This window comes from Lontra canadensis, unplaced genomic scaffold (genome assembly GCF_010015895.1).
Source record: "Lontra canadensis isolate GAN:19392208 unplaced genomic scaffold, GSC_riverotter_1.0 scaffold161, whole genome shotgun sequence".
Taxonomy (NCBI): Eukaryota; Metazoa; Chordata; class Mammalia; order Carnivora; family Mustelidae; genus Lontra; species Lontra canadensis.
The window spans coordinates 2,415,305-2,441,490 of record NW_022631155.1 but is presented as its reverse complement, the minus strand read 5'-3'; the positions used below and the strand labels follow the sequence as shown (position 1 = coordinate 2,441,490).

Here is a 26,186-nt window from a genome sequence, read left to right as displayed (position 1 = left end):
GTGCCTTAGAGCCCCTTGGTCACAAGCGCCCAGAGCAACCCGGGGCTTGGGACTGGTAGCAGTGGGGCTGGACCACCTGGTGGGCCGGAGCCTTGACCCTGTGGGATGTGTCGCGGGTCTCCGGGTGGAGAATGGTAGAAGTGAGGTGACTTGTGGCTGTGCTGCTGGAGGTTCCCCTCCCCGCTTGCTTCCCCCCCACCCCCGACCCTGTCTCACTGCTGTCTGGCTGCTCCCAGGCTTGGCAGTCGGTTTGAATTGCCCGCCCTGTGGCAGCTCTGGGGGCAGCACAGGAGCATCTCTTGGGAGGGGACAAGGCTTCTAGGAGCACTTCTGGAACCCCAGGAGCACAGAGCCCAACCCCCGCCCCACATGTCCCGGGTTTGGGGCTCGCCTTTCCTCCAGATAGACAAATCAGTGTGTCGTTCGGTGATCAAACTTCGTTGTTTCCCTCACCCCCTCTTCTCTCCCAGGCCCTTTTGTCTGGAGGCTCCTATGTGGCGGGCACGAAAGCATTTTCACAGACCAGCATCGTCATAGAAGGGAACCAGAAAGACGCGTCACTGTCCAGGGGTGGTGGGGATGACGTCCTGAATTTCCAACAGCTTTTGCGACGGGTGTACATCGCTTCTCCCGCGAGGGGGAGAGGAAAGAGCAAAGCCTTCCCGGGAAGGCTGCCTGAACACCCTCACAGCCCGGTGGGTGCAGCAGGGAAAGCGGGAGGGACCCAGGCAAGCAGTGTTTGTCGCAGACTGCAACCAGCCAGGCTAGGCCTGCCGATGAGGCCAACGCAGAGGGGGCTGTGTTGGATCAGTGCAGGGCGTGTGGAGGCCTCCGGGTCCCGGTGATGGGCCTTCCGGGGCCGTGTGGCCTCCCGGGGGGGGCCCTGAGTTAGGAGGGCACTCGCTGGTCTGCGTCCGGGATGCCACGCCCACAGGCAGCAATGACGCCGCTGCGGGAGAGAACCGGCCCTCTAACCTGAACATCTGGGAGGGACCCTCACGGTCTGCGAACGCACCCAAGATATCTGGACAGATCTGGGCCTCGCAGAGGGCTGTCCCACATCTGCAAGGATCCCAGAGCTCAAGATCTGTCCCTGGCGCTTAGCTTGCTGTCCCCTCCGCACAGCTGATGCTGAGGCTGCACAGGGCCACCCCAGTGCACGCGTTCAGGTTCGGCTCGGCGTTCCAGCCCGCCCACGAGGCTTTGTGAGTCTCGGGTCTGACAGAGTCCGTGGCTTTCCTGCGCCAAGTCAAGGCACGCCTCGAGCAGAGGCCTTTTTTGCTTCGCCATCCTTAGAGACGCCCTAGCTGACGGCTAGAAACCCTCCACCTCATGTTGGATCCACAGCAGCCGCTAAGGTTCAGACCTGTGATCTCCCAGGAGCTCAGGAGCAAACTGCAGGGGCCTCCAGGGACTGGGGGCTGGCCCAGGAAGAGGACAAGGCCAGGAGAGGCAGCAGCACACAGCAGGCTGTCCTGGGTGGTGTGGGCACGGAGTCGTATTACAGGGGAGCCCCCCACAGCATGACACTGCCCAGGCCCTTATGGTCAGGGGGGCACGATGCCCGGTGGAGTGCTCCATGCTCAGCGAGTCCCCGCTCCCCCAAATACATCTGTGGAAATCCTGAGCACCAAAGATGATGGCTTTGGAGGTGGGGCCTGGGGGAGGTGTTTAGGTCCTGAGGGTGGAAGCCTCGTGGATGGGAATAGCACCTGGTAAAAGAGGCCCCGGAAGGTTCCCAGCCCCTTCCACCATGATAGGATGCGGTGAGAAGGTGGGCGCTGCGAACCAGGAGGAGGGTTCTCACTCCTCCTTGCTGGCCCCTTGTTGGCACCTTGCACTTCCAGCCTCCAGCGCCGGGAGAGAGAGCGATGTCCCGCATTCCTGGGCCACTCTGGCCACGGCGTTTTGCCGCCGTGGCCCCATGGGTTAATGGACAAAGGCCAGGGAAGGGACTGCTTGGGCAGGGGACTCAGCTCAGCAGCTCGGGGACTGGCTTGGGGTGTGAGAACCACAAAGCTCTATCCCCTGTATTCTTAGCAGACGGGGTGAGGTTTGCCGGGGTGTGGCCGACGGGCTGGCTCCAGAAGGCCAACTGCTCCTCTAAGCTACACTTGGAAGAGCTGCCAATGTGAAAGAAAATCGGAGCTGGGGGCTGGGGGCTGTCTGAGCCAACGGGGGCAGTCCGCTCTGGTGAAATCCAGCGCCTAGGGGCCCGTGCACCAAGGACCTGTTTGGCTCATTTCGGGAACACAGCCTGAACCCTGCTTTTCCAGTCTCTAGATGTCTCTGTCTCTCTGCAGGCTGCCTCTCCCTCCCACACGGGCCTCCCTGTCCAGAGGCTCCAGTAGGCAGGAAGCACCGGGAGATGGGTTCAGTTTCCAGGCATCAGAGTTCACAGCAGAGACAGACCAGTGGAGTGACTTTAACACCACGAGTCCCAGTGGGAGAAGGTCCCTGAGGGAGATGTGTCGGATACTGCAGAAAAGGAAGCCAGTGGAAACTGGGAGAGTCCGGGCCTCCGTGTACAGCAAGGGAGGACGGCTGGGAACCAAGCTTGGACATGGGTCCTTTTTTTTTTTTTTAAAGATTTTATTTATTTATTTGACACAGAGAGTGATCACAAGTAGGCAGAGAGGCAGGCAGAGAGAGGAAGGGAAGCAGACTCCCCGCCGAGCAGAGAGCCCGACACGGGGCTCGATCCCAGGACCCTGAGATCATGACCTGAGCCGAAGGCAGAGGCTTAACCCACTGAGCCACCCAGGCGCCCCAACGTGTGGGTCCTTTAGAAAGGCACGTCTTACACCATGGCCCCGTGGATATGCTTCCCAGTGTCCCCTGAGCCTTGGACAAGGACAGAAATGTGACAGCACCAGACCAGACAGCCTCCTTTGCTGCTTGTCCCCACAGGGGACTGGTGGCTTCGTGGCTTCAGGGCAGGCAGAAGGGACCGGCTCCACTTCCTCAGGTGAAAGCTGGGCTTGACTCCACCTTCCACGGGCTCGGCTGGGCCTTTCCCGACAACTTCCCGAGGGACTGTGGTCCAGAGTAAACGGCCCAGACACCACGGAGCGATGGGCACGGCCACTGTGAGGCAGGTGTCCTCCCCGAGGGCTCCTACTACCCTTTTAAAATGCACAGCTTTTTTCCAGCTGCTGCTGGGGGAACACAGAACTTTTGGGAACCAGGTTCACATGGTGGTCACTGCTGTCTTCCAGGACCTCCTTCCTTGTCTGGATGAGGAGAGAGGAGCTCCTCGACTGGGATTGTGTGCGAGCTGGGCTGGACATGAGAGCCCCAGGAGAGGGGCCCTAAGGGGGCCCAGGCCCCGGAGGAAGGCCTTCTGGAGGCAGCAGCCCTGGAGCAGGAACAAAGGATGGGGCAGCACGGCACCAGAGTGAAGATTAAGAACAGAGCTGTCCCGGGGGCTAGAGAACACAAATGCCCCAAGCTACCGTCCCAACCTCCCATCTTGTGGTGAAGAGGGCTTCTCATTTAGGTTTTGTCCCACCCCACAGCCAGACTCTCCTCTATTTTCAGATACTGTGTATTGGCTTCCTCTGGTCACGTCTAGCTAAACAAGTCGAAATTTTCCTTGGGAGGGAGTCTGTATAGAGTAGGCCCTTTGAAAAGTAACCCCAGAGCCAACACCATCACTCAGTGGATCGGTCATCCAGGTAACGACGAGGTAGGAGAGGAACACCGGAGTCGGGTGGGGGTGGGCTCGGGGCAAGGGGAGCAGGGCTGGCATGGGAGTGGGCCCGTGAAGTGCTTTGTTTCAACTGAACAGAATATATGCTGAACCCCAAAGTCAAGTCATTAAAAGGGGAAGTGCCAAAGGAGATCTAGCTGGGAAGCGGGAGGCCAGAAATCTGGGAGAGCTGGAGCCACAGCACTCCGCTGAGGAAAAGAGATCGGGCGTTCGAGGCAGCCTCAAGGGAGGTTGCGTCCACCTGTCTGTGCTAGGAGCTTTGCCAAGGGCGAACACAAGTGTCCCCAACGTGGGAGAGTTTCTACAGGGAACAAATGGGAACTAGGGACAATCCCATCGTGATCTGGAGAGGAACGAGATCTGGGGACAAGCAGAGCTTGACAGGAGACCCTCAAGCAGGGTGGAGGCAGTGGCCGTTCACAGACGGCGCTGGCGCTGTGGGTAACAGTGTGTCTGAGGCGCTGTGGGCGACGCCGAGCTTGAGCAACAAGAGGGACGCGCTCACCCTGCCGAGCTCAGCCCTACTCTGGGAACACTGGATCCAGGGGCGAGAAAAAAGGACTCTTTGTTCAGGCCCATCTGAGCAGGACCACCTAACCAACAGAAGCAGGTGGAAGAGACCAAAGCAGGAAGTGGGGGGGCAGGCAGAAGAGGGGGGGCTACCAACTGAGACCAGGCCAGCTAGACCGCTAAGGACTGCCGTCTTCTGAGAGATACAGTCCCCCAAGGGCCCATCTGACTGGGACGGATGTGGTGGTAGTCAAGCCAGGACTAACCAGGGCCTGGCCCTCGAGCTGAGCCGAGAGGCCAACAACAGGTCTCCCCCGTCCTCAGGGAGTGGGAGTGGACCTAGAATCATGGCTTCTCTACCCATCCAGCGCCTGGCCCCGGGAAACAGTGTGCCTGGCTGTAGCCAGGAGCCTTTCTGGAGAACTCAAACCATGCTTCTGTATACTCGTAGAAAAGAGAGAAGCTGGGGGCCTGTACCTGTCCCTCCCCCACACTTGGCCAGGGTTCCCTCTCCAGACCAGCTCGGAGCCGCCTTTGTGACATCACATGACAGATAAGGAGGGCGATGACCCGGGCACCCGGTTGCCCCACTACGCAATTCTAGAATTCCGTGAACAGTATATAGTGGGCATCCTGTCTTGGCTGGAGGCATTTCTGACTCAAGAGTCTAGGAAGACGGACGGCCTCAGGGTGAAAATGCTCTTGATCTAGACTAGCTCCATGGCTAGTCAGAGTAACGACAACACATACCAAGTCATGCCGGCTCCTCCCGGTGATGGGGAGTCGGCAGGAGAGGTCCCGTCCAGGTCCTCCCTGCACCTCAATTTGGATTCCAGGAACCTGGAGAGGCATGAGGATCCAGCCGTGAGCCGAGATCCAGGCCCCCAAGACAACCCACAGCCACCGGCCCCAAACCACGGTGCCTACAACGTGGGAGAAAACATTTTCGGGCTCTCCTTCCCAAGAAGGCTCTGGAGGATCGTGGAGGACAACACCTTCACGTCCGTGTGCTGGAATGAAGACGGCGACACTGTGGTCATCGATGAAGACCTTTTCCAGAGGGAGATTCTCCACCGGAGGGGCCCAGAGAGAATCTTTGAAACTGACAGCTTGAAGGGGTTCATCCGCCTAATGAACCTGTACGGGTTCAGCAAAATACGCCCAAACAACCCTTCGGTTCATGCCCCAGGGAACAGGAAAACGATGGTAACGTAGAAAGTTCTTGCGTTTCCCATGTTTTCTGTCCTTCTAACACCTTCCTAGTAGACCCAGATGAACAATCTAATGAAAGGATTTCATTTCTTATTAATATTTCAATTAACATATTTCTCTATGCCTAAACAGAGGCCAGGGAACGTCACGCAGGTATGTGAACACCTTAACCTATGCATTCTGCGTCGTTCATGAGCTCAGGGTCTAGGGCATAGTGAAGCTCACAGGCAGCCTCTTTTCTCCCTAGTAGAACTAGACCATTAAGGCTGCCCTGGGCAGGGGGAGGGCAGGGAGTAGCTGTGGTGGTGGTGGGGGGGGGGTAGATGGGGCGAGAGTGGTGGTGGCAGTGGTGGGGGCGGTGGCGGCAGCGATGGAGGCGGTGGTTGCAGCGACGGTGGCGGTGGTGGGGACAGTGGTGGTGGTGGGGGTAGAGGGGGCGAGAGTGGTGGTGGCAGTGGTGGGGGGCGGTGGTTGCGGCGATGCTCGTGGTGGTCGGGGTGGGGGCAGTGATGGCAGTAGGGACAGCGGTGGCCGTGGTGGTGGTGACGGCGGGGGCAGCAGGGGACACGGCTCTTTCCTTCCAGAATGTCTAAAATGATGAATCTCATTTCAGCTCTACCGCAACTCCCGCTTTCAGCGAGACAGGCCAGGGCTGCTGGAGAATATTCAGAGAAAAAGTGACCTGAGAACTGTCACCGGGTGGCCAGGGAGCAGCGCAACACCGTCAAAGAGAAAGAAGCCCGTAGTACCTACAAGACGGTCCCCACGAATCCATCACAAGGAATCCACCAAGGAGGACAAGGCGGCCCCCAAAGAAGGCCCAAATGTTCCGGGACCCAGTGGCACCGAGTCCTTTACCTTCTCTGGTGTCTGGTCCCTGAGCAGCGCGGCGGGGTGTGACACGGAGAATCCTGCCTCCAGGGAGCAGGGCGGCCCATGTGGGGAGGGCACCTCCAGGAATGACACAGTTGCGCCCCCGACTACCACCGGAAGGGAGGGCGCGGGGGAGCTGCCCACCGCCCCCGCACTCTACCCAGATTACGGGTCAGTGATGTCGCTGTACAACACCTGCTATTCCATCCTGCTGGCTGCCCTTTCGGTCATGTCCCCAGACGAGGTCCCCAGTGAGAACGAGAACGAGAACGAGAACGAGGAGGAGGAGGGCTCCTCAGATTACAGGTGTGCCCTCTGTGAACATTTCAAGGACAATCCAGGTCCCTAAGCTCACAGGCCACTGGTGACAAGTAACAATCACTACTGTATAACCGTGAATCTGTTTTTGGCTTTAATAAAGAAAAGCAAAACTCTGCAGGAGTAAATAAACAATCAAACGACAACGGCGAGTCTGTGTTCTTTTTAACCTGTGATACTACACACGCCTCATCGGATCACCCCGGGGAGGCTAGGAATCCTGGCCCGGGACAGGTTTTGGTGCCGGTGGGTCCCCTTTCCTCTGAAGCAGCAGCACTATCACACACTCAGCCCAGGAGCTGGCTACGAGTGTTGAGGAAGGCCCAGGAAGATCTGGCCCAGAGCCTTGCAGGCCGGTCAGGAGAAGACAGCAGGCCTCACCCCTGACCTTGGTGGTGTCCCCTTACAGCGTTCACGTAGTTTGAAACAGGAGGGGCTTTCCTCATGGGTCCCCTCGTGCTGCCGGCAAGTTTCTGATCAGCAGCCGAGTGCGAGTGCCAGAGGCCTTCCAAAGAGGCCCACCTCAGAGCAGGGACATAGGACACCGTTAGTCTAGCTCAGAAGAGACAGACCTTTCCAGTCAATGGCCGGAGGGGGGCAAGGGTGGCCCGGCATCCCCAGAGATAACAACTACTAGAAACTCTGCAAGGAACACGGAAAAAGCAACAACAAAAGGTTCGCCACAGAAGAACCACCACCGCTCAATCACTTCCCCACCAGGGCTGTATTTAGGGTCCTCTTCTTGCACACGAAGTAGCCGTGCCATGTGTGGAACACGCATGCTTCATGGGCCAAGGGTCGCTTTTACAACAGAGCAACAGTCATCTGAGAGGACAGACGGGTGCTCTGTTTCTCAGTCCGATGTCCTCGTCACCGTGAATGAGGCCGACGTGGCTGGCCACTCCCGGGCCCGCCTTCCACAACAGTCCCTGGATGCTGTTCAAGCCCTCTCTGACTTTTGACCAGAAACGAGAAGGGGGGAGACACTAACTAGTTCTCTTAAAACCTATTTCTTTGTACAATCCAAATTAGTCGAGGTGCAAACGCCTTTATGGCAGCTTTCCCTTTCTCCTGAAGGTCAGGGTCCTTGAGGCTGTCGAGGAGCCCAGAGGGGCAGCCCCCAAGGAAAGTCCGGCCGAGTTGTCCCCGCACAGGAGTGCAGAAATCGGGGTCCACGAAGAGCATGCAGCCGTAGCGGCCTCCGCAGCGGGGCCACGCCAGACCACGCTGCTGTCCCCGTCTGACGCTCAGCTCCCGGGGCAGGACGCAGCGCTCCTCCCTAAGCCTGCCCACTCCTCAGGCCTCCCGCCCCGAGGGGATCAGGTGCTCTGGGATGTCTACCTGGAAGATGTCCTTTCCGCCTTTCCTGGGGATGGGCTCCAGCAACCACCTGGGGTTCGAAAGCACGGTGAGGTACTTCTGCTTCAGGCTGCTCAGGACAGCTTGATTTTCCAGTTCCACGACCTCCTCAGAAGCTAAGTCTTCTGGGCACAGCGAAGTTTCCCCAACGTCAATAAGCCCTATGTGCAAAGAGAAGCACACGGTGGTTTTTCCTCCCGAAACCGAGGCCCACCTGTTGCAGAACACAGCTATCGATCGCTCTAAGCACCAGAGACTAAGGGAGTCTCACCGAGGGGACACGGAATATGCTGGGCCCCTCTGACTGAGCATTTGCAACAGGGCCAAACTCTGTTCAGGGAATTCTGGGTGAGGCCGAGGGAGGGAGAGAAAGGAAGTGGAGGGCCTTGTCCTCAACGACCACACCCAAATATCGGGCAGGTCCCTGCCCAACTGCTTAGGGCAGCAGGCAGAGATCAGAAGGGCTCCAGACGCCAGGAGGAACAGTCCGTCAGGTCCCCAAGCACTTCGGCAGGTGGCAGGTACAGCAGTGGGACCTGACCCCTCCAGGGAACTTATCCAGGATGCAGGGACCATGGGGGTGGGGCATCGCCCGCAAAGCCAGGCAACAGCCTGAGTCTGGAGGCTACCCCAAACCACCCCAGGCCCTGTGGTCTCTGCCTCCCAGGGCTCTGCCACGTGTACGTGCGTGCACACACAGACACACGCACTCGTGCACAAATACAGGGGTGTACACATACATACCCGCAGGCAAATGCCACGTGGAGTCTGGGAACCTGTCCCTGCCTCCAAGATCAAGATCGGAACCGAGGCCCAGAGTGGATGCAGGCTTCCCCCGAGGTGGTGGGTCCCCCGCGACCCCCAGCCCCCGAGCCCAGGGTCCCCGGCTGCCCCTCTGAAGGGGGTGTTGCTTAAAGAAACCACGGCCCAGGCACCCAGCAGTTCTAAAGAAAACAAGCCACCAAACCCGGAGCCAGACGCTGGGGGGCAGCCCTCGGAGATGGCCCAGCAGCCTCTGGACTACGGTCGCTTGCCTGCTATCACACCGCGGCCATACTTCTCCCCTTCCCGAAGCAAGGCCTGAATCTGAGCGGGGCTCATCCCAAGCCTCTCGGCCAGCAGCTTCCTCCACGCGCCGTCTTCCCAGTCCCTGTGGGCAATGTGGATGGCGATGGTACAGTTCCGGTGGCCGCTCAGCAGAGGACGCCAACGCGTCTCCACGGTCTTGACCCCATTTAAGACAAAACCAGCGTAAGGCTGCCGGAAGGAGAGGCAGCCGAACTTCATCTCCCTACGGCTCCGGGGCCTCACCTGGCCTGCGGAAACACGGAACCACGCACATCAATGAGCATCACGCCCGGCGCTCCCAGCTCATGACCCGCGGGCAAGACCTCTCCCCAGTGTCCCACGGGTCGCCCTGGGACCCCACCGACCTGGTGGGGGAGCAGAGAGCCTTGGCTCCTTCCTTCTACCACTACACGGTCAGCTGACGGGCCCAAAGGAAGGGGCCGGTGCTCAAGACGACCTGTCCATCAGACGGAGTCTCTGGCGAGCTCGCGCAGGAGGGTGGAGACGGCTAGACAAAGGCATGGCCAGGACAGCATGTGGTCAGTGCCACAACAGAGGCCACTGAGCCCCAGGAGAGCACACGTGGGGAGGCCCCTGGGTTTGCCACACCTGTGTAGCCCTCACCACAAGGACAAAGACTCCCCCCAACCCGCCCCCTCCCCCAGCCCACACAGGCCTCGGGCTCCTGAGGCCTTCTCGGAATCTCTGCACAGCAGAGGTCCCCGGAACGCTAGTCTACACTTGCGGCCTCTGCCCCTTCGCCATGCACCACCCCCCACGTTCCAGGAACACACGGGCCACCAGAGGCACCAGTGACCCGCCTCGTGTCTGTTCTGTCCTCATCTAAGTCGTGGCCCGACAGCCCGGTGCCCTGAACCACCCCTCCCTCCCTTCTTCTCAGACTGGCACACCGCAGGCTCGCCTGCTCCGTCCCCCTTCACACGGGCCACTCCCGCTTCGTCTCCACCTTCCTGAGCCAGTAGCCTCGGGTCCCCAACCGCCGCCACCCTCAAATCCACTTCCGTTCCACCTCTGCAAGTGGTTTCACCATCAATGTGTCTTGTCGTTCCAGTCCCCGACCCAGCAGCTGCCCGGGCTCCCTTTCCTGCGCCGGGCACGCACATCACACGGGCGCCGCTCCCCCAACCTCCTCAGAGCCTGACCCCTCTCCGTCGTCGCCACGGCCACCATCCTAGTCCAAGTCTCCCCAGGATCCGCTGCCCTCTCGGGCGGTCTCCCGATCATCCTCAGACTCGCCGTGGGCGCGCAGCAGGCTAGTGTCTGCACCGTGGACAGAGCGGTTCTGGTACAGGAGTGACCCATCCTGTCACTCCCCTGCCAGAACCTTCGAGGGGCCGCCTGTCCCATCCAGGACAGATCCACACTTCTCGCCAGGGCCTCAAGGCCCCACGTGATCTTCACCCCAACCCCCTGCTATCTGCTCCCTTCTCCCCTCTACTCACCACCCTGCAGCCACAAAGGCCTTCCTTCCATCCCTGGAGCAGGCCCAGTGCATCCCTCCCTCAGGGCCTTTATACGTCCTTATGGGTTGCTCATCACGTCCCCGCCAAATTCGCACGTTGGAAGCCTCAATCCCCAGTCCCTCAGAACGTAACCTTCCATATAAAGAAAAGGTCTTTACAGACCCTTTGAGTTCAAATGAGCTCAGCTCGGCAGACCCTCACCCAGTATGACTGGTGTCCTCATAAAAGGGTGAAGTTCAGGGACAGGCATGTGAAGAGGCAGGCAGCGATCCACCAGCTAGGGGAGGCCACAGATGGCCAGGAAACCACGAGAAGCTGCGGGGGAGGGACGGAACACATCCTCTCCCAGCTCTCAGAAGAGGCGAAAAGAGCTGGCGCCTAGAGCTCGGACTTCCAGCCCCCAGAAACGGGAGACCATTCCTTTCTGCTCTTTAAGCCACCCAGTCTGTGGGAGTCTGCTCCCACCACCGCGGCAAACTAATTCAGAGGTAGGTGTAAGCTCCGTCCCGGACATCCCCGCAGGGCGCACAATGATTTCTCCAGCCGGGGCACGTCCAGCACATTCCTCCATGCCTGGACATCGTCATCTATCATCTTTTTCACTGCCTGTGTGGCTTCCCATTGTTGGCTGTCCCTCCATCTGCTGACTCTTCCCTTACTGATGATGGAGACTCCCAGGCTGCTGTGTACTTTCTGCCACCACAGAGGACGTCACAACGGACACTCGCGGGCAGAGGACCTGTTTAGAAGGTGGCCAGGGTCACGGCATGCGCCCCTGAGATGCTGATGTACGGGCCGGCGGACCACCTTCCCCAAAGGCTCCCCTGTGTACGCCCCACCAACCACGGGCAAGGGTTCCATGTCCTCCCTCCTCCACTGTCGGCCCTGAGCACCGTTACCCTGTTCCAGCTCTGCCAACCCGACGGGTGACAGAGGGTCGCCCTGTTCATTGGGTCCGGATTATTCACGAGGGAGGCTGGATGTCCCCCTGTGGCCTGGCCCTTTCTCTTTCTTCTACGAGGGTCGATAACCAGACTGCAGGTTTGCCTTGTGTCTGCCATTCAGTTTCTCGGCCAGCCCTTTTGTCATCGGGGCCACAAAACCACAAGGAGATCGGAACAGTGTGGACGGAGCCCCTCGAGGGATGGAACCGTAAGGGTGCCCTCCTGCCCCACCCCGCAGAGTACCTGCTTTGTGGTCTGAGCAGGAAACGCTGTTCCACTTGTCTGGGCTTCGTCACCTGCACAAGGACTGGGGTGGGTGGCGGGGAGAAGACAAAGTCATCAGGTAGAAAAGGACAATGTTGGCGGATGTGCCAGCACGGGTTTTCTGCTCAGCAGGGTTGGGGGACCACTGGGACTCAGGAGGGCCCCTGGCATGGGAAACACCTCCCTCAAGGTTTGGTTCTGCTCATCACGTTGACGCCCCAGCCAGCAGCAGCAGAGAAGATCCTCTCCTGGAAGCAGATCGTGTCCTTCCAGCCTAGCAGACCCCTTATCCGACAGGAGACAGATGACCCCACCCCCTCACACTGTCTCAGGGGAAGGATCTGGGGACCCTACAACCCCGTTCCCCTCAATAAAATCCCGAGTCGGCCCCAGCGGGAGGAGTGCCACAGGCTACACCGCACAGCTGCACAGCCGGGGAACCTCAGGTAGGTCACAGCCCAGGGCCCAAGGGAGGCAGGGAGGGACACAGTGGCGGGGGGGGGTGCTGGTGACGGGAGGACCGGCATGCTCCTGCTTCTACGCGCACAGGCCCGTCGCTGGTACGGGCACTTCGAAGGATGGCGGGCGTTGTGACAGTGGCGGGAGGAGGGGACAGGGAAGGGTGGCCTGGGCAGCTCTGTGCATGCTCCCAGACCCGCCCGCCCCGCCCCGGCCCGGCCCAGCCCGGCCCGGGAAACCCCAGCCCAGAGATACCGTCCCGCGGAGGGCCGAGCCGGCCTCAGCAGCACCGGCTTCCCGGCTCCCTTGCTGGCGGCCGGGTCCGGGCACGGAGGCGCGGGCACCCTTCGGCTGACCCAGCGGCGGCCACTGGGCGGGATCGGCCGCTTCCGAGGGACCCACCGACGCCACCAGCGCCAGGACCACCGCCTCCCACGTGCCGGCGAGGAGACGACGCGGGCCGCGGAGGGAGGACAGAGTGCTGCGCCCGCATCGTGGCTCTCGGGCCATCGCCGCGGCCACCCTGAGGCCATCGGCGCGGCCCGGCCCTGGGGACCGCTGACAGGCTCGCTCAGGCGCCGGCGGTCCCTCACCTGACAGGCTCGCTCAGGCGCCGGCGCCCCTTCTCTGCGGCGCGTGCGCAGGCTCGAACCCACGTACGCACACGGAGGGGCCGAACAGGCCCGTGCGCAAGCGCGGAGGCCCGCAGCCGAGCCCTTACGTACAGACGCACTCATGTGCGCAAGCACAGAGCCGCGCCAGCGCCTGCCGCTAGGAGACGTTTGGACTCACCGCGCCGCGACTCGCGGGGGACGCTCCCGCTCGGTGGGGAGGTAGGCCCCGGCGGCTGGGGCGGAACCGGAAGTGAGGAAAGAAATGGGGGCGCGGCGAGAAGGGGCGGGGTGGGCGCGGTGGGGACCGGCCAGTGGGGCGGGACTACGGGAGGCGGGGCTGGGGGAGGGGTTCGGGCGGGCGGCCTGTGGGGAGGAGCTGGGGGAGGAGCTGTGAGGCAGGTTTCGGGGAGTACCTGGGGCGCCCCTGCAAGAGGAGTGGGCTCCGGCTGTGAGAAGGAGTTGGGGGGGGGGCGCTAGGGCACTGACCGGCAAGGAGCAGAACTGAGCTGGGGGGGGGGGAATTTGGCGGAGGAGGAGCTGTGCGAAGAGCAGGGTGGGCCTGAGGAGGTGTAGCCGGCGGAGGTGCAGGGGGGATCTGGGGAGCGCTGGGGAAGCGGAGCGTGGGGAGGCGCCACAGGAGAAGCTGGGGGACCACCGGGGATGGAGACCTGGGCGGGCGGAGTTGAGTGGAGGAGCTGGAGAGGGGCGGGTGGAGCTGAGGAAAGTGGGAAGGCTGAGCTGGGGTCCAGCGGGATTACGTTGGGGAGGTGGAATTGGACGTGGAGCCTTGGGAGGAGTTGGGGGGCCACTGTGGGTGAGGACCTGCGGAGTTGTAGGGCAGGGAGGGGGACCCCGGAAAGGCGAAACGGGGGGAGGAGTGGGGCGTGGCTGGTGGACCGCTAGGAGGACGAGGGGCGGTCGAGCGGGGCGGAGCTGGGAAGGGGCAGGGAGGGACTGGCGGACAGGTTTGTGAAGGAGCGGCCAAAGGGGTGTGGGGCAGGGCGAAAACTGGGAGGAGGAGCTGTGGAGGGGCCAGGCGGGGTTCCGGCGGAGCAGAGGGGTGTCGGAGAAAGCTGGGAGGAGGAGCTGGGGACGAGTGGGGCAGGGCTGGTGGGTAGCTGGGAAGAGCAGGCTGGGGCTGGGGAGGGGTAGCGCCGTTTGCGGGATCGCTGGGAGGAGGAGCTGGGGCAGGGCTAGGGTGGAGTGTGGCGGGCCTGGGGACCCCGGACCGCAGGTTTTGGGGGGAGGAGCGGGGCGAGCTGGGGAGGAGCTGGGTGGGACTGGTGGTATAGCTGGGAGGAGGAGCTGCAGGGGAGCGATGCGGGGTTGGGGAAGCGCTGGGTGGACAGCTGGGAGGCGGAGCCGGGGCGGGGCTGGGCGGGCTGGTGGGGTGGTTGGGAGGTGGGGCCCGGGCGGAGCAGATCAGGACTGGTGGGGGTGACTGGGAGGCGAGGCCGGGGCGGGGCAGGGCGGGACTGGAGGGGTGGCTGGGTGGTGTCGCCGGGGCGGAGCAGGGCGGGACTGGTGGGGTGGTTGGGAGGCGGAGCCGGGACGGCGCTGGGGCAGGACTGGTGGAGCGGTTGGGAGGCGGAGCCGGGGCGGAGGTGGGCGGGACTGTTGGGGTGTTTGGGGGCGGAGCCGGGGCGGAGCAGATCAGGACTGACGGTGGTGGCTGGGAGGCGTGGCCGGGGCGGGGCAGGGCGGGACGGATGGGGAGGTTGGGAGGAGGAGCCAGGGCGGTGCTGGGGCAGGACTGGTGAAGGTGTTGGGACGCGGAGCCGGGGCAGTGTTGGGTGGTACTGGTGGGGCTTTTAGGAGGCGGAGCCGGCCCGGTGCTGTCAGAAGTGGGGAGTGGAACCTAGGGAAGTGCTCGGGGACGTGGCAAGGGCGTCCTTGTGGTGGAGGCCGGGCAGTTCACTTCTTCCTCAGGGGACTTAGGCGTCCGGGTGGCACCGGATGGGTAGGCAGCAAAGTGGCAGCCCCAGGGTCCTCAGCGACCTCAGGTGACTCTCAGAGTGGACCCCGGAGAACACGGAGGCGGGGAGAGGGCGGCACCTGTAGGTTGARTCCTGCACCTGGACTCTGAAGGCTCTGGACAGGCTCTCCTTCCAAGCCACCCTGGGGTGGTCAGCGGGGTCCTGAGGGACGGTCTTTAGATGAACGTTTTTCGCAGGTGAGAAGAGAAATGCCTCCTCTGTTTCCTGCTGCCCGTCAGACCTGACGTGTGCCAGACAAAGCCAACTTCTGTTTCTTATCCTTTACCTCTCAGTCAGGGGTGGACACACTTCAGCATCACTGAGCTTTGCTCCTGGGGTCCCCTTACCCTCACCCTGCTTCCGCATTTGCTTGGTGACCAAGTCCTGTCCCTGCCTCCCACAAGTCTGATGAGGATAAATTCTCCTCTTCCTGCACCCACTGCTACCTCCTCAGTTCAGGCTTGTGATCTGGGGCTGGTGGCTTTTACCTGTGCCTCCCCACCGGTCTGGATGCTTCTTGTTTTTCCTCCTTTTTGGGGGTTACTTTTCCAAAATATTCAGGTCACCCTTGGTTCTTTGCGGTGGCCTGCAAGTGAGCCTCTCCTGCACATCTTTTACAAAGAGCAGGAATTTCTTTTTCCTCAGCTACCCTCTCCCTCTCAGTTCCCCACCCCTACTCATGGAACAAAATCAGCAGTGCGAAGTAGATAGACTGCAGATAAAATCCTTAAGGAAACAAAGTTTCTGGAAGAATGTCTTGTACCTCTGGTTTTTCCTGAGTTCTTGCGTAGTTGGGGACATTGCCCACAGGATCCAGGCAGATTTCTAACCCCTCTCTGGCCCCTGTGTGACCCCAGCCTGCCCATTAATTTAACAGTGCTTCTTAAAACACAGCTTTGCCCAGGAGTTGCCTAGCTCCTGATGCTTAGCATTCAAGTGCCTGAGCATCTCTGGCCTCAGTTTGCCCATGTGCTGAATGAGGATAATAAACAGTCCTCTCCAGGGGTTGCTATGAGCACTGAATGGGCCCAGCTTAACCATCATGCTAATCTCCATGAGGCCGTACTCATAACATGGCCTTGTTCAAGTCAGCCCTCCTGTCTCTTTGGGCATAGCTGCCCTTCCAGTGTCATTGCCTGGACTCTCCCCCGTTCCCAGTGCTCAGTACCTCTGCCTTCTGCCTCTGTTCTCTCATGGCAAATACCCTCCCTCACTTCCTGTGGCCGCATGAAGCCTCCCCTAACTGTCTGAGCCTGGTTTCAGGGCCTGGTCCTCCTTACTGACAGCTTTCCAGAACCTTTCCAGAACCTTGCCAGAACCTTTCCAGAACCTTACCTGTACTGCTTTTGTGCAAGTTTACCTTAGGCCTTTTCTGTTCTGCATGTGTGTGTGTGTGTGTGTTGGTGTGTGTGTGCCCAGTCACTACAGCTAGACTGGGATTGCTCTGCAAACAAGGACCCTGTCCACTTCACCTTTGTACTATCCCCAGAGCCTGCCTCTGCCGGCGGAGACACTCCTTAGGTGCTGACTGATGATGGTGATAAACTGTCCAGTTCAAGTTGTCCATGATTCATCGACTCTCCACCATGATGAGCTACTGTACCACGCTGGGCTTGGTGGATGAGTGACATAGGCCCTGCCTTGGACTCAGTACGTGCTAGTTGGATAAGAAAGGCAAGTATGTGAGTAACTCTCATTTGAGGCGGGACCAGACATCATCCACAGAGAGAACTATCTGTGAAGTGCTGTGAGGCCTCAGCGGAGGCCGGTATGCTCCTCACTGGGAGATCAGGAAGTTTTCAGAGGCAGCCTGGATCTGAGCTGTGTATTGAAGAATAGGCAAGGTTTTGAAGGTGGTGACACAGGAGTCCAGTCCTGAGAAGTCCACTTCAGACTGGAAAGACAGGAGATCAGAGGCGATAAAGAATAAATAGCACAGGCAAAGCAGTGGGTGAATGTGCTTCCGTCCTCTTACTTCCTTTATTCCTTGAATCAACCTGGAGAGCTCGGTGTTGTTATAGATCTTTTTGACAGATGAGGAAACCAAGAGCTCAGAGACCAAGGGACTTGGCTAAGATCTCACTTGGCTGAGGGTCGGGGAGAGTTGGGATTTGAACTCAGGATCGGCCCACCCAGAGTCGCTGTGGCCGCCAGACAGGTTGGGAACCCAGGAAATGCACTCTGAGCCTCGTGCCAAGGCTGTCACCCTGTGCCGTGAGTTGTGCTTCTAAAGGGTGTGGCTGGCCCCAGGCCTTGAGTGTGTTCTCATTACCCATCTGCAAGGTGAGGGGCTTGCCTCTGACTGCTTCAGCTCTTTCTAGCTACAGTGTGATTCAGGGGCTTTGAATTGTGTTGTTTGCCTGTGAGCTGGTCTGCTCCTTTCAGACTGCAGGCGGGACTGTGGCACTTGAATCAAAATAGTACGTATTTCACAGGATATGCTTTATGATGGCTGTCAAAGAGTCAGTTCTGTTTACTCAACTGCGGCTGGTGCTCTCTGGACTATAAGGAGAAGCTGAATCAAAAGGGAGATGAAGAGCCTGTTGTGTTACACAGCTGCCTGAAGGCAGCATCCTGAAATTCTCATTCCCAGTACTCCAGTTGAGAGGTGTCAAATCAGGCATATATGTTTATTTTTACACTCGACTATTTTGCTGATGGATTCTCCAGAATGACCCAGGGTACCATAGTTTCTGTCACAAGTCTGTTGCTTGCTTCTAGGGATCTGTGTGGTCCAGGGCCATATGACTTTAAAAACTATACACCCTTATACTTTAACATCAGTCCTTTCCGTATACCTCATCCTACTGGGATAGAGCAGCATTGGTGTGGAGATGAGGGATTGCTGATGTCATCTGTAGCCATAGCAGATCTTCTGTCTCAGACATTCTGATGCTTGTTTCTGTCCTCTTCCCCTTCCTTCTCCCATCCCAGTAAAACTACTCATTGGGACATATCCTGTTTGTACAATGACTGTTACTCATCTTGAATTAATCCCAAAGTAGTACCATCAATTTCCCCTTGAAATACCAACAAGACTACTGCTTTAAACTGTTCATACATGAGGGGGAGAGGAGTCGGGGTGAGGTGGCGTGTTCTGAGTGCTCACTCCCCATGCCGAGACGTCCTTTGTTGCGGCTGCTGGGCTGCTGTCCCTGCTGGGGTCCAGCTGAGCCGGCCTTCTTGCCACGGTCTGCAGGTGACAGCTTGCTTGCCTGTGGGTCCCCGTGTTCCATTCTGGCCCAGGAAGAGATCCTCTCCAGGCCCTTTGCCTCATCCCCATACCACACTGGACTCTCCCTGGGCTCCTGGGATGACATTATCATCCTTTTCACTTTAGAGATGAGGCACCTGAGATTCGGAGAGAGGAAGTGATTTGCTGCAGGTTGCATAGTAAGTGACCAAGAGGGGACTCGAGCCATCCCGCCTCCAGCTGTGGTGACTGGCTCCCAGTACCCACAGAGGTTTGGAGGTGGCATATGCTGCCTGGAAGGCCCTTTGGAGCCTGAGCAACATTTGATGACGTGAGTGGTACGGTTTGGGAATTCAGTCTCAACCCATTCAGGAGGTTGTCTCTCTCAGCTACCTCTTGGGTTCTTGGACTGCTTGATTTGGTTCTGGCCCTGCCCAGCACAGCTGCTCTCGGCCTGTGGTTCAGGAAGCCCCACTCCTCCAAACCAGCTCTTCCACTCCCCTCCGTGTCTACCCCGGCTCACACTACAGTGCACGCATCAGCCCTGGCAGAAGCACGCTCTGCAGTCGGCATATCTGTGTTGGGTTCCAGCTCGGGCTGTCTTCCCATTGCCGGCTTTTGCGCTTGTCCCTCGTTCCCAGGCACTTGGGCATACTGGTTGCTGGCAGTTCACCCCGATTTCCTTAGCCTTGCTTCTGCTCACACATCCTGTTCCCCTCTGCCCCATGATCTGGGGCCCGAGCCTTTTCTGTGTTTGATTTCTCTTCTGTAACTCTCTGCACCTAGACACAGAGGCCCAGTGAAGCTAATGAAGTTTAAGACTCAGCTTCAGGGTCGCTCGCTTGCCCAGGCCTGGAAGAGGCCCTGGTATTACGGGTTATGCTAGTCCTATGGCTTGTGAAGTCCACGAGAAATGTCGTAGCTGGAGTTGTTCAGAGGTGCCGCTCCTTCCATTCAACTGTCTCCCTTCCTCTTGCTCTGGTGGTGGCGGTGCAGTGGCCATGGGCATATTGGGAGTCTGGCCCAGGAGATGCTAAATTGGGATATACTTGGTTTGGATTGAGAGAGTCCTGTCTCAGGGGCTCACAGCCAGTTCCATACGTGTCTGAGTTACTGCTAGCTGCCCTGTGTTGAAATAGCTTCCAGGAATACTGCTGCTTTCTGTACCATTGCTCCCAGCCCTGGGACAAGAGGTGTGAGGTGGAGGAGGACATTGTGATGTCGCGCCTCATAGCACACAGCGCTGGAAGTGTGCTGGCAGCAGAGGAGAACCAGGGTCCACGAGATACAGAGCCAGAAGCCAGTCTTCGGGAAAACCCTCCAATCGCAAATCAGATGCGGAAAATCGGCAAACACAAGTTCTGTCCTGCCAGGAATATTCTCAGTGTGTAGAACATGCAATCATAAGCACAGCACGCATTCATATTAACGTGCGGAGGGGGCTGTGTGAAGTGGCATTTTCCAGAATTCTTGTGACTGTGGGGCACACGCCTGCATCAGAGCTACCAATGCTGAGTAGCACGCCAAAAAGAGTTAATGTAGCTGGCTTGAGACTGCTGTGTTTTCAAAAGGTCCTCTTGCAAGACTGGCCCTTGGCTGGCCTCTGGGGACTTGGCTCACAGAGGGCATCCAGCAACAGTAGACTGGTAAGAGGGCTCACGGTGTGCAGACTGTTTATACAAACAATGTGGTTTATGCTGAACACCTGCTTCCCTTCTGGGAACCTGAAATTTTGGTGTACATTAGGCAGAGCATTCCTATGTGACCAGGCCTGAATAAATTTCTTGGGCACCGAGTTTGGGCTTCCCTGGGCAGAAATATCACACTCATGTCACCGCACGTCCATTGCTGAAAGAAGGCTGTGCTCTTTGTGGCCCCTCATGGAAGGGAGAGAGGATAAGGGGTCTGCACAGGGGTTCCTCCAGGCTCTCTCCGCGTCTTTTCCTCTTACGATCTGCCTGTGTGTCCTTACTACCTTGCTATAATACTTTTTAGGTGTGAGTACAACTATGTGCTAAGTCCCGTGAGTCTCCCACTACAATAAACTAGGAAAGTAGGAATAATAGGTTGCAGAAGTATGTGAGGCAATTATTTAATAAAAGCACACTTTTGTTATGTCATTTTTTCCCTGAATTTTGAGATGTGTCTAACGTTTGTTGACATTTTCCGGCTTGTATTCTATTGCATTTCTTCCCTCATTTGAAATACTCACTTTTGTTATCAACTTTGTATTGATATTTTTGTATTCTTATCCTTGGAGAGGGCCCCAAATGTTAGAAGCTTCAGATTCCACCAAACCTGGATCTGCCTCTGTCGTGGATCCAAGACTTGTGACCTCTTGTTGACTTTGTTACCCCATATTTCACAGGTGGGAACATTAAAACTGAAAGGGGAAAGTCGAGCTTACTTGGCAAAACTGGGAAAGACTTCAGGTCTTCCATCTCCCAATTTAATATTCTTGTCCCCCCATTCAATAAGGTATTTTTATGATTTGTCTGGAAACAATGGTCAGGGTACACTGGACACTGGACACAGACTGGATGTCACTTGGAAGAGTGAACTTCTAGTCCCTTCTTTCAGTAGATGGGTAATGTTGAATGAGTCCTTCCCTTCCTGGGACATATTTTTTTGCTTTTGGAAAGCAAAGGGACCGAACTAGATGCTCTTTCAGGTAGGTCTTTCTCTGATGTTCCCCAAGTTTGTCATTCTAGAAATGCTGGAATCACACAATCACAGTTGAAACCATTTATCTTCTTGTCCTTGGGTCTTCTCTGTCTTTAAAACAAATAAAATACCTGCCTCTCCCAGTTGTCATGGAACCCCTGGCACCATTCACAGTAGAGCAGGTGATCAAAAGTTGCTTCCATCCTTTTATCCAGTCAGGAACAAAGGTTGTCATATGTGATTCTTACTCCTTCCCTTTGGAATCAGAGAATTTTTGATCAGCAAACCCAAATTTTAAGAAAGAAAGAAAATGAAACACATATTCTGCTTTTAAAACTTTTTACAATGGAAATACAATTTGCAAACAGAAAAAAACACACAAATATTAAGTGACTAGATTAATGGATATTCACAAAGTTAACACACCAGTAATCTGCATTTATATTAAGAGATAGAACATCGCTAGAACTCCGTTGTGATCCCCTCCAAGTTACTCCTTCTGCCCAAAGGTAACTACTGTTCTGACCCATGACATCTTTGATTATTCATCCGTGTTGTCATATGAGCAGTATTTCCTTTATTCTCCTCACCATACAGGATTCCGTTTTATGACTATACTCTGATTTGTCTATTCCAATGTTTGTGGACATTGGCGGGGTTTCCAGGTCTTTGTTGTTACAAATAAAGCTGCTATGAATCTCCTTGTGTTTACTTTCTTTGGGAAATACATGCTTCTGTTGCATATATGTCTAGAGGTCCAGCTGATGATTTATAGGATGTGCACGTGTTTCACTTCAGCAGATATGGCCAAATAGCTTTCCAAAGTGGTTGTAGTGATTTCCTCTCCCACCAGCAGGGTGTGAGTGCCAGTTTGTGTCCTTCCTTGATTGCACACGCCAACATTTAGGTGGGTTACACTTAGGTCTTATTTCAGTTTGTTTGTTTACATCGAGCAAACTTCTGTAGTGTGCAATTTCATGACATGGGCCTAAAGCACAGAGCTGTGTATCCATTACTACTGTCAAGATAGGGAAGAGTTCCCCCTCCCCCCACCCCATCACCGTCAGCCCGCGCAAAGGGCCTAGAGCCTCCTCTTGGTATTCAGCCCTTCCCCCACTCTCAGACCCTGGCAGCCACCGGTCTGATCTCCATCCCTACAGCTCTACTTTTCCAGATTGTTGAGCGAATGGAATCACGTGGTATGTAGTCTTTTGGGTCTGGCTTCTTTTACTTAGCAAACTGTCTTCGCGTTTCCTCCTTGTGGTGGGTGTGCATTGGTAGTTCACTCGGTTTTATTGCTGTGTAGCCATCCATCATACGGAGGCATTGCGTTTTTTTATCTGGTCACGTTTGGTTTGTTTCCAGTTTTTGTCTATTATGAATGAAGTTGTTATAAGTATCTGTACAGAGGTTTTTGTGTGAACAAAATTTGCGCTTCTCCTGAGTAAATATCCAGGGGTGGGGCTTGCTGGGTTGCATAGTAAATGAATCTTTACCTTGATGGGCCCCTGCCAAACTTTTACAGAGTGGTTGTACCATCTTGCATTCCCACCGACAGTTTGTGAACATTCCAGTTGTTCCACATCCACGTCTTTGTCAGCATCTGGTATTGCTAGGTTAAAAAAAATGTTTTTAGCTATTCTGAGGTATGTAGTGATATCTCATTCTGGTTTTAATTTGCATTTCGCTGATGATTAATAATGTTGAGCATCTTTCCATATGCTCATTTGCCATCCGTATAACTTATTCAGTGAATTTTCTGTTTAGATCTTTTGCCCATTTAAAAAATTGGGGGGGCTTGTTTACTTACTCATTTAATTTTTTTTATTTTGAAATAATTACAGATTCAGAGGAGGTTGTGAAAAAATATATAGTTAGGTTCTGTGCACCCCCAAACATCTCACTAACTTAGAGTATGGTGTTAAGGCCAGGAAATTGACATTGATACAATCCGTGGAGCTTATTCAAATATTTACCAGTTATACCTGCACACCTCTGTGTGGATGTGTATGTGCGTAATTCTGTGCAGTTTGATAATATGTGTAACTTCATGTAACTTCCACCACCATCGTCCTCATACCTCATGGTTCCCCTTTATAGCCCACCCACTTCCCACTCCACATCCCTTAACCCATGACGACCACTGTTTTATTCTCCGTGTCTATCACTTCGTTATTTCCAAAGCGTTACGTATATGGACTCCTACTATACAGTATGTAACCTTATGATAATGGCTTGTTTTTCACTCAGCATGATTCCCTGCAGGTTCATTGGAGTTGCTGCCATGTATCAATAATTCACTTATTTTTATTGCTGGATAGTATTTCATAGTACTGATGTATAACAATTTAACCATTCACACATTCCGTAAGTTTCCATTTTGGGGCTATTATGAATAAAGCTGCCATAAACATTCACATACAGGTTTCTGCACTAACTTAAGTTGTCATTTCTCTGCAATAGATGCTCAAGAGTGCGATTGCGGGGTCAGCTGGGAAATCCATTTTTAGTATTTAAATAACTGCCAAAATGAGTGGCTGTACCATTTCATATTTCTGCCATCAGTGTATACTGATCTATTTTCCCGGCATCCTCACCGACAATTTTGTGTCACAATTTATTACTTGATCCACTTGCATGGGCTTGTAGCAATATCTCATTGTGCTTATAATTTGCATTTACTTGATCGCTAATGATGTTGAATATCTTTTCATGTGCTCATTTGCCTCTGTGTATCCTCTTCAGTTAAATGTCTCTTCATGGCTTTTGCCCATCTTCTAATGGGATTGTGGTTTTGATGTTGAGTTTTGAGAGTTCTTTATATACTCCAGATACAAGTCCTTATTTCTTCATGGGATATAGAATTGTCAAACCTTTCTTCTAGTCTATAATTTGTCTATTCATCTCTGCAGGATCTTTCACAGATCAAAAGTTTATAGATTTGATGAGGTGCAGTTTATCAGTTTTTACTTCTACATGTCATGCTTTCAATCAATCAGGCATCTTGTGTAGATCTATTTCTGTGTTCTCTATTGTCTTCCACTGATCTGTGTGTCTGTGTCTCTTCCAGTACATACTTTATTATTACTGTTATTGAATTTGGAGCATTCTTTATATATTTTGGATATAAGTTCTTCAGATATGTGACTTACAAATATTTTTTTCCAGTCTATCATTAGTCTTTTCATTCTCTTAACAATGTCTTTTACCTTTAAAAAAAAAATTATTTATTTTAGAGAAAGCAGTGGGGGAGGGGCAGAGGGAGAGGGAGAGAGAGTCTCAAGCAGACTCCACGCTGAGCACAGAACCTGACATGAGGCTCGGTCTCATGATCCTGACATCATGACCTCAGCTGAAACCAAGAGCTAGATGCTTAACCAACTGAGCCATCTGTGAGCCCCTCCTTTACCTTTTTTTAAAATTGATATCCAGCATGGCCTAAGACCATATTTTTAGTGATTGCTATTACTTAAAATTCATTTTTTAATGGCCCACAAAATAGTTGATCTTTATGAATGTTACATGTGCAATTGAAAATTGTGTGCTGGGGTCACCTGTTTTTGGGTGGTTTAGTCCGTTAAGCATCTGCCTTCGGCTCAGGTCATTATCTTGGGGTCCTGGGATGAGGCCCTGAGTTGGACTTTCTGCTCAGCAGGGTGTCTGCTTCTCCCTCTCCCCCTGCCTCCCCCCCACATTTGTGTGCTCACTCTCTCTCTCACTCTCAAATAAATAAATAAAATCTTTTTTTTTTAAGAAAATACTGCTGGGTGGAATTTTATACATCATTTAGATCAGATTGTTTGATAGTGCTGTCTAGGTAATCTGAAACCTTACTAATTTTTGCCTGCATGTTCTGTCAGTTTCTGAGAGTAGTGTGGAAGTCTCCCAACTATGATTGTGTATTTGTCTTTTTTCCTTTTTAATAGTGTCATCTTTAGTGTATCCTTAAGCTCTGTTAAATGCACACATATTTATGATTTTTATCTTACTGGAAAGTTGACCTCTTTATTGTCTAATGTAGTCTTTATTTCTGATAATATTCTTTGTTCTGAAGTTTTTGTCTGATGTTACTATAGCTACTCTGCAATATTTTGCTACTATTTTTTCTTTCTAGTTATCTTTTAGATCAGTTAAATGTAAGAAAAACCTATTTTACCTTCACTTATTTCTTTTTAACACTCTTGTTGGTGAAGATCCGTATTTCAGACTAATGTATTATTTTAGCTTGAAAAATTTTTAAAAATTTTTTGTAGAGTAGGACTGTTGGCTCTGATTTCCATCATTTTTGCTTTTCTGAGAAAGTTGTTGTGTCTCCAGCATTTAAACCTTAAGGAGATATAATTTACACACTGTATAATTCACCCTGTTCATATATACTTCAGTGACATTTAGTGAATTTACAAAGTTGGGTAACTATCACCAAAATCCACTTTTAGGACATTGCTCTCACTCCCAAAGATCCCTCATACCATGTCAATCATCCACCCCCAACCCCAGGCAACCACTAATCTGCTTTCTTCTCCCTTCCAGTTATATTGAGATGAAAATGACATACATCGCTGTATAAGTTTAAGGTATACAGAAATCTGCTTTCTATTCTTATAGATTTGCCTTCTTTGGAATTTTCATATAAATTGAATCATACAGTACTGAGTCTTTTCCATCTGGCTTCTTTCACTTAGCATAATGTTTTTGAGGTTCATCTGTATTGTAGCAGGTGTCAGTGTTTTGTTCCTTTGTATTGCTGAATAGTATTCCCTTGTATAGAAGTAATAGATTTGTTTACTAATTGATGGACATTTGAATTGTTTCCATTTTTTGGTTTTATGAATAATGCTATTATGAACATTTGCTTATAAGTCTTTGTGTGGACATATGTTTTCATTTTACTTCTTACCTAGAGTGTCATTGCTGGTCACATGGTAAATTTATGTCTAATTGAAAAATTTCTTCAAAAGAATATTTTTCAACTTCAGTAAGTTAAACTATTTTTAGAAGAGATTGAATATACTACTTAAGAGATATTTGAATAACACTATTCTATATTTTGTTCAAGGTGATGATGTTTTTAAATGAAACTACTCCTGTATCATTAGATTATTACACCTTTTACATCAGAATTAAAGTACACTATGTTTTACATTTTAAGGAAATAACTGCCAGACTTTTCCAAAGTGACTGAACCAGTTTACATTGGCACCAGTGATGTTGATTTTTAAAGATATTTTTTTCTGGGTATAGAATTCTGACTCGCATGGTTTCTGATAGGAAATCTGGTGATTCTTATCTTTTTAAAAAAAATCCATGTAATGTTTCTTTTTTCTCTGGCTGCTTTCAAGATTTTCTCTTAGTTTGTTTGTTTGTTTGTTTGTTTCTTTCTTTCTTTTTTCCAGCAGTTTGACTATGATATGCCAAGGGGTGGCTCTGAGCTTGTATCTGTGGTTTGGTGTCCTTTAATTTGGGGAAATTCTCACCTATTATGACTTCATAAGAAATTTTTTAAAATAAATAAGTTCCCATTCCCCCTGCCTTCCTT

At 53.9% G+C, this 26,186-nt stretch overlaps 2 protein-coding genes across 8 annotated transcripts in view; one reads left to right on the top strand and one right to left on the bottom strand.

The window, feature by feature from the left end:
• The window catches only part of LOC116859745 (heat shock transcription factor, X-linked member 3-like), a 32,981-nt gene extending 26,317 nt beyond the window's left edge, over positions 1-6,664 (top strand). The window contains exons 2-3 of the mRNA XM_032845296.1: positions 5,059-5,428; positions 6,048-6,664. Of these exons, the coding sequence (XP_032701187.1) occupies positions 5,059-5,428; positions 6,048-6,656 (979 nt within the window). The 3' untranslated portion in view covers positions 6,657-6,664. The remainder of the gene's footprint in view (positions 1-5,058; positions 5,429-6,047) is intronic.
• A 42-nt stretch (positions 6,665-6,706) lies between these two features.
• On the bottom strand, positions 6,707-13,054 carry EOLA2 (endothelium and lymphocyte associated ASCH domain 2). Of its 7 annotated transcripts, none has more exons than XM_032845303.1 (5): positions 12,996-13,054; positions 11,724-11,787; positions 9,418-9,560; positions 9,019-9,300; positions 6,707-8,145 (listed from the first exon to the last, which is right to left on the bottom strand). In XM_032845303.1, the coding sequence occupies exons 4-5, from the start codon at positions 9,269-9,271 to the stop codon at positions 7,922-7,924; spliced, it is 477 nt and encodes a 158-aa protein (XP_032701194.1). In that variant the 5' UTR covers positions 9,272-9,300; positions 9,418-9,560; positions 11,724-11,787; positions 12,996-13,054; the 3' UTR covers positions 6,707-7,921. The 7 variants fall into 7 exon arrangements, with proteins under 7 accessions (XP_032701194.1, XP_032701190.1, XP_032701191.1 ...); XM_032845299.1 differs by lacking the exon at positions 12,996-13,054 and adding an exon at positions 12,797-12,913; XM_032845300.1 differs by lacking the exon at positions 12,996-13,054 and adding an exon at positions 12,797-12,913 and having other exon boundaries at positions 9,019-9,295.
• Between the last annotated feature and the right edge of the window lie 13,132 nt (positions 13,055-26,186).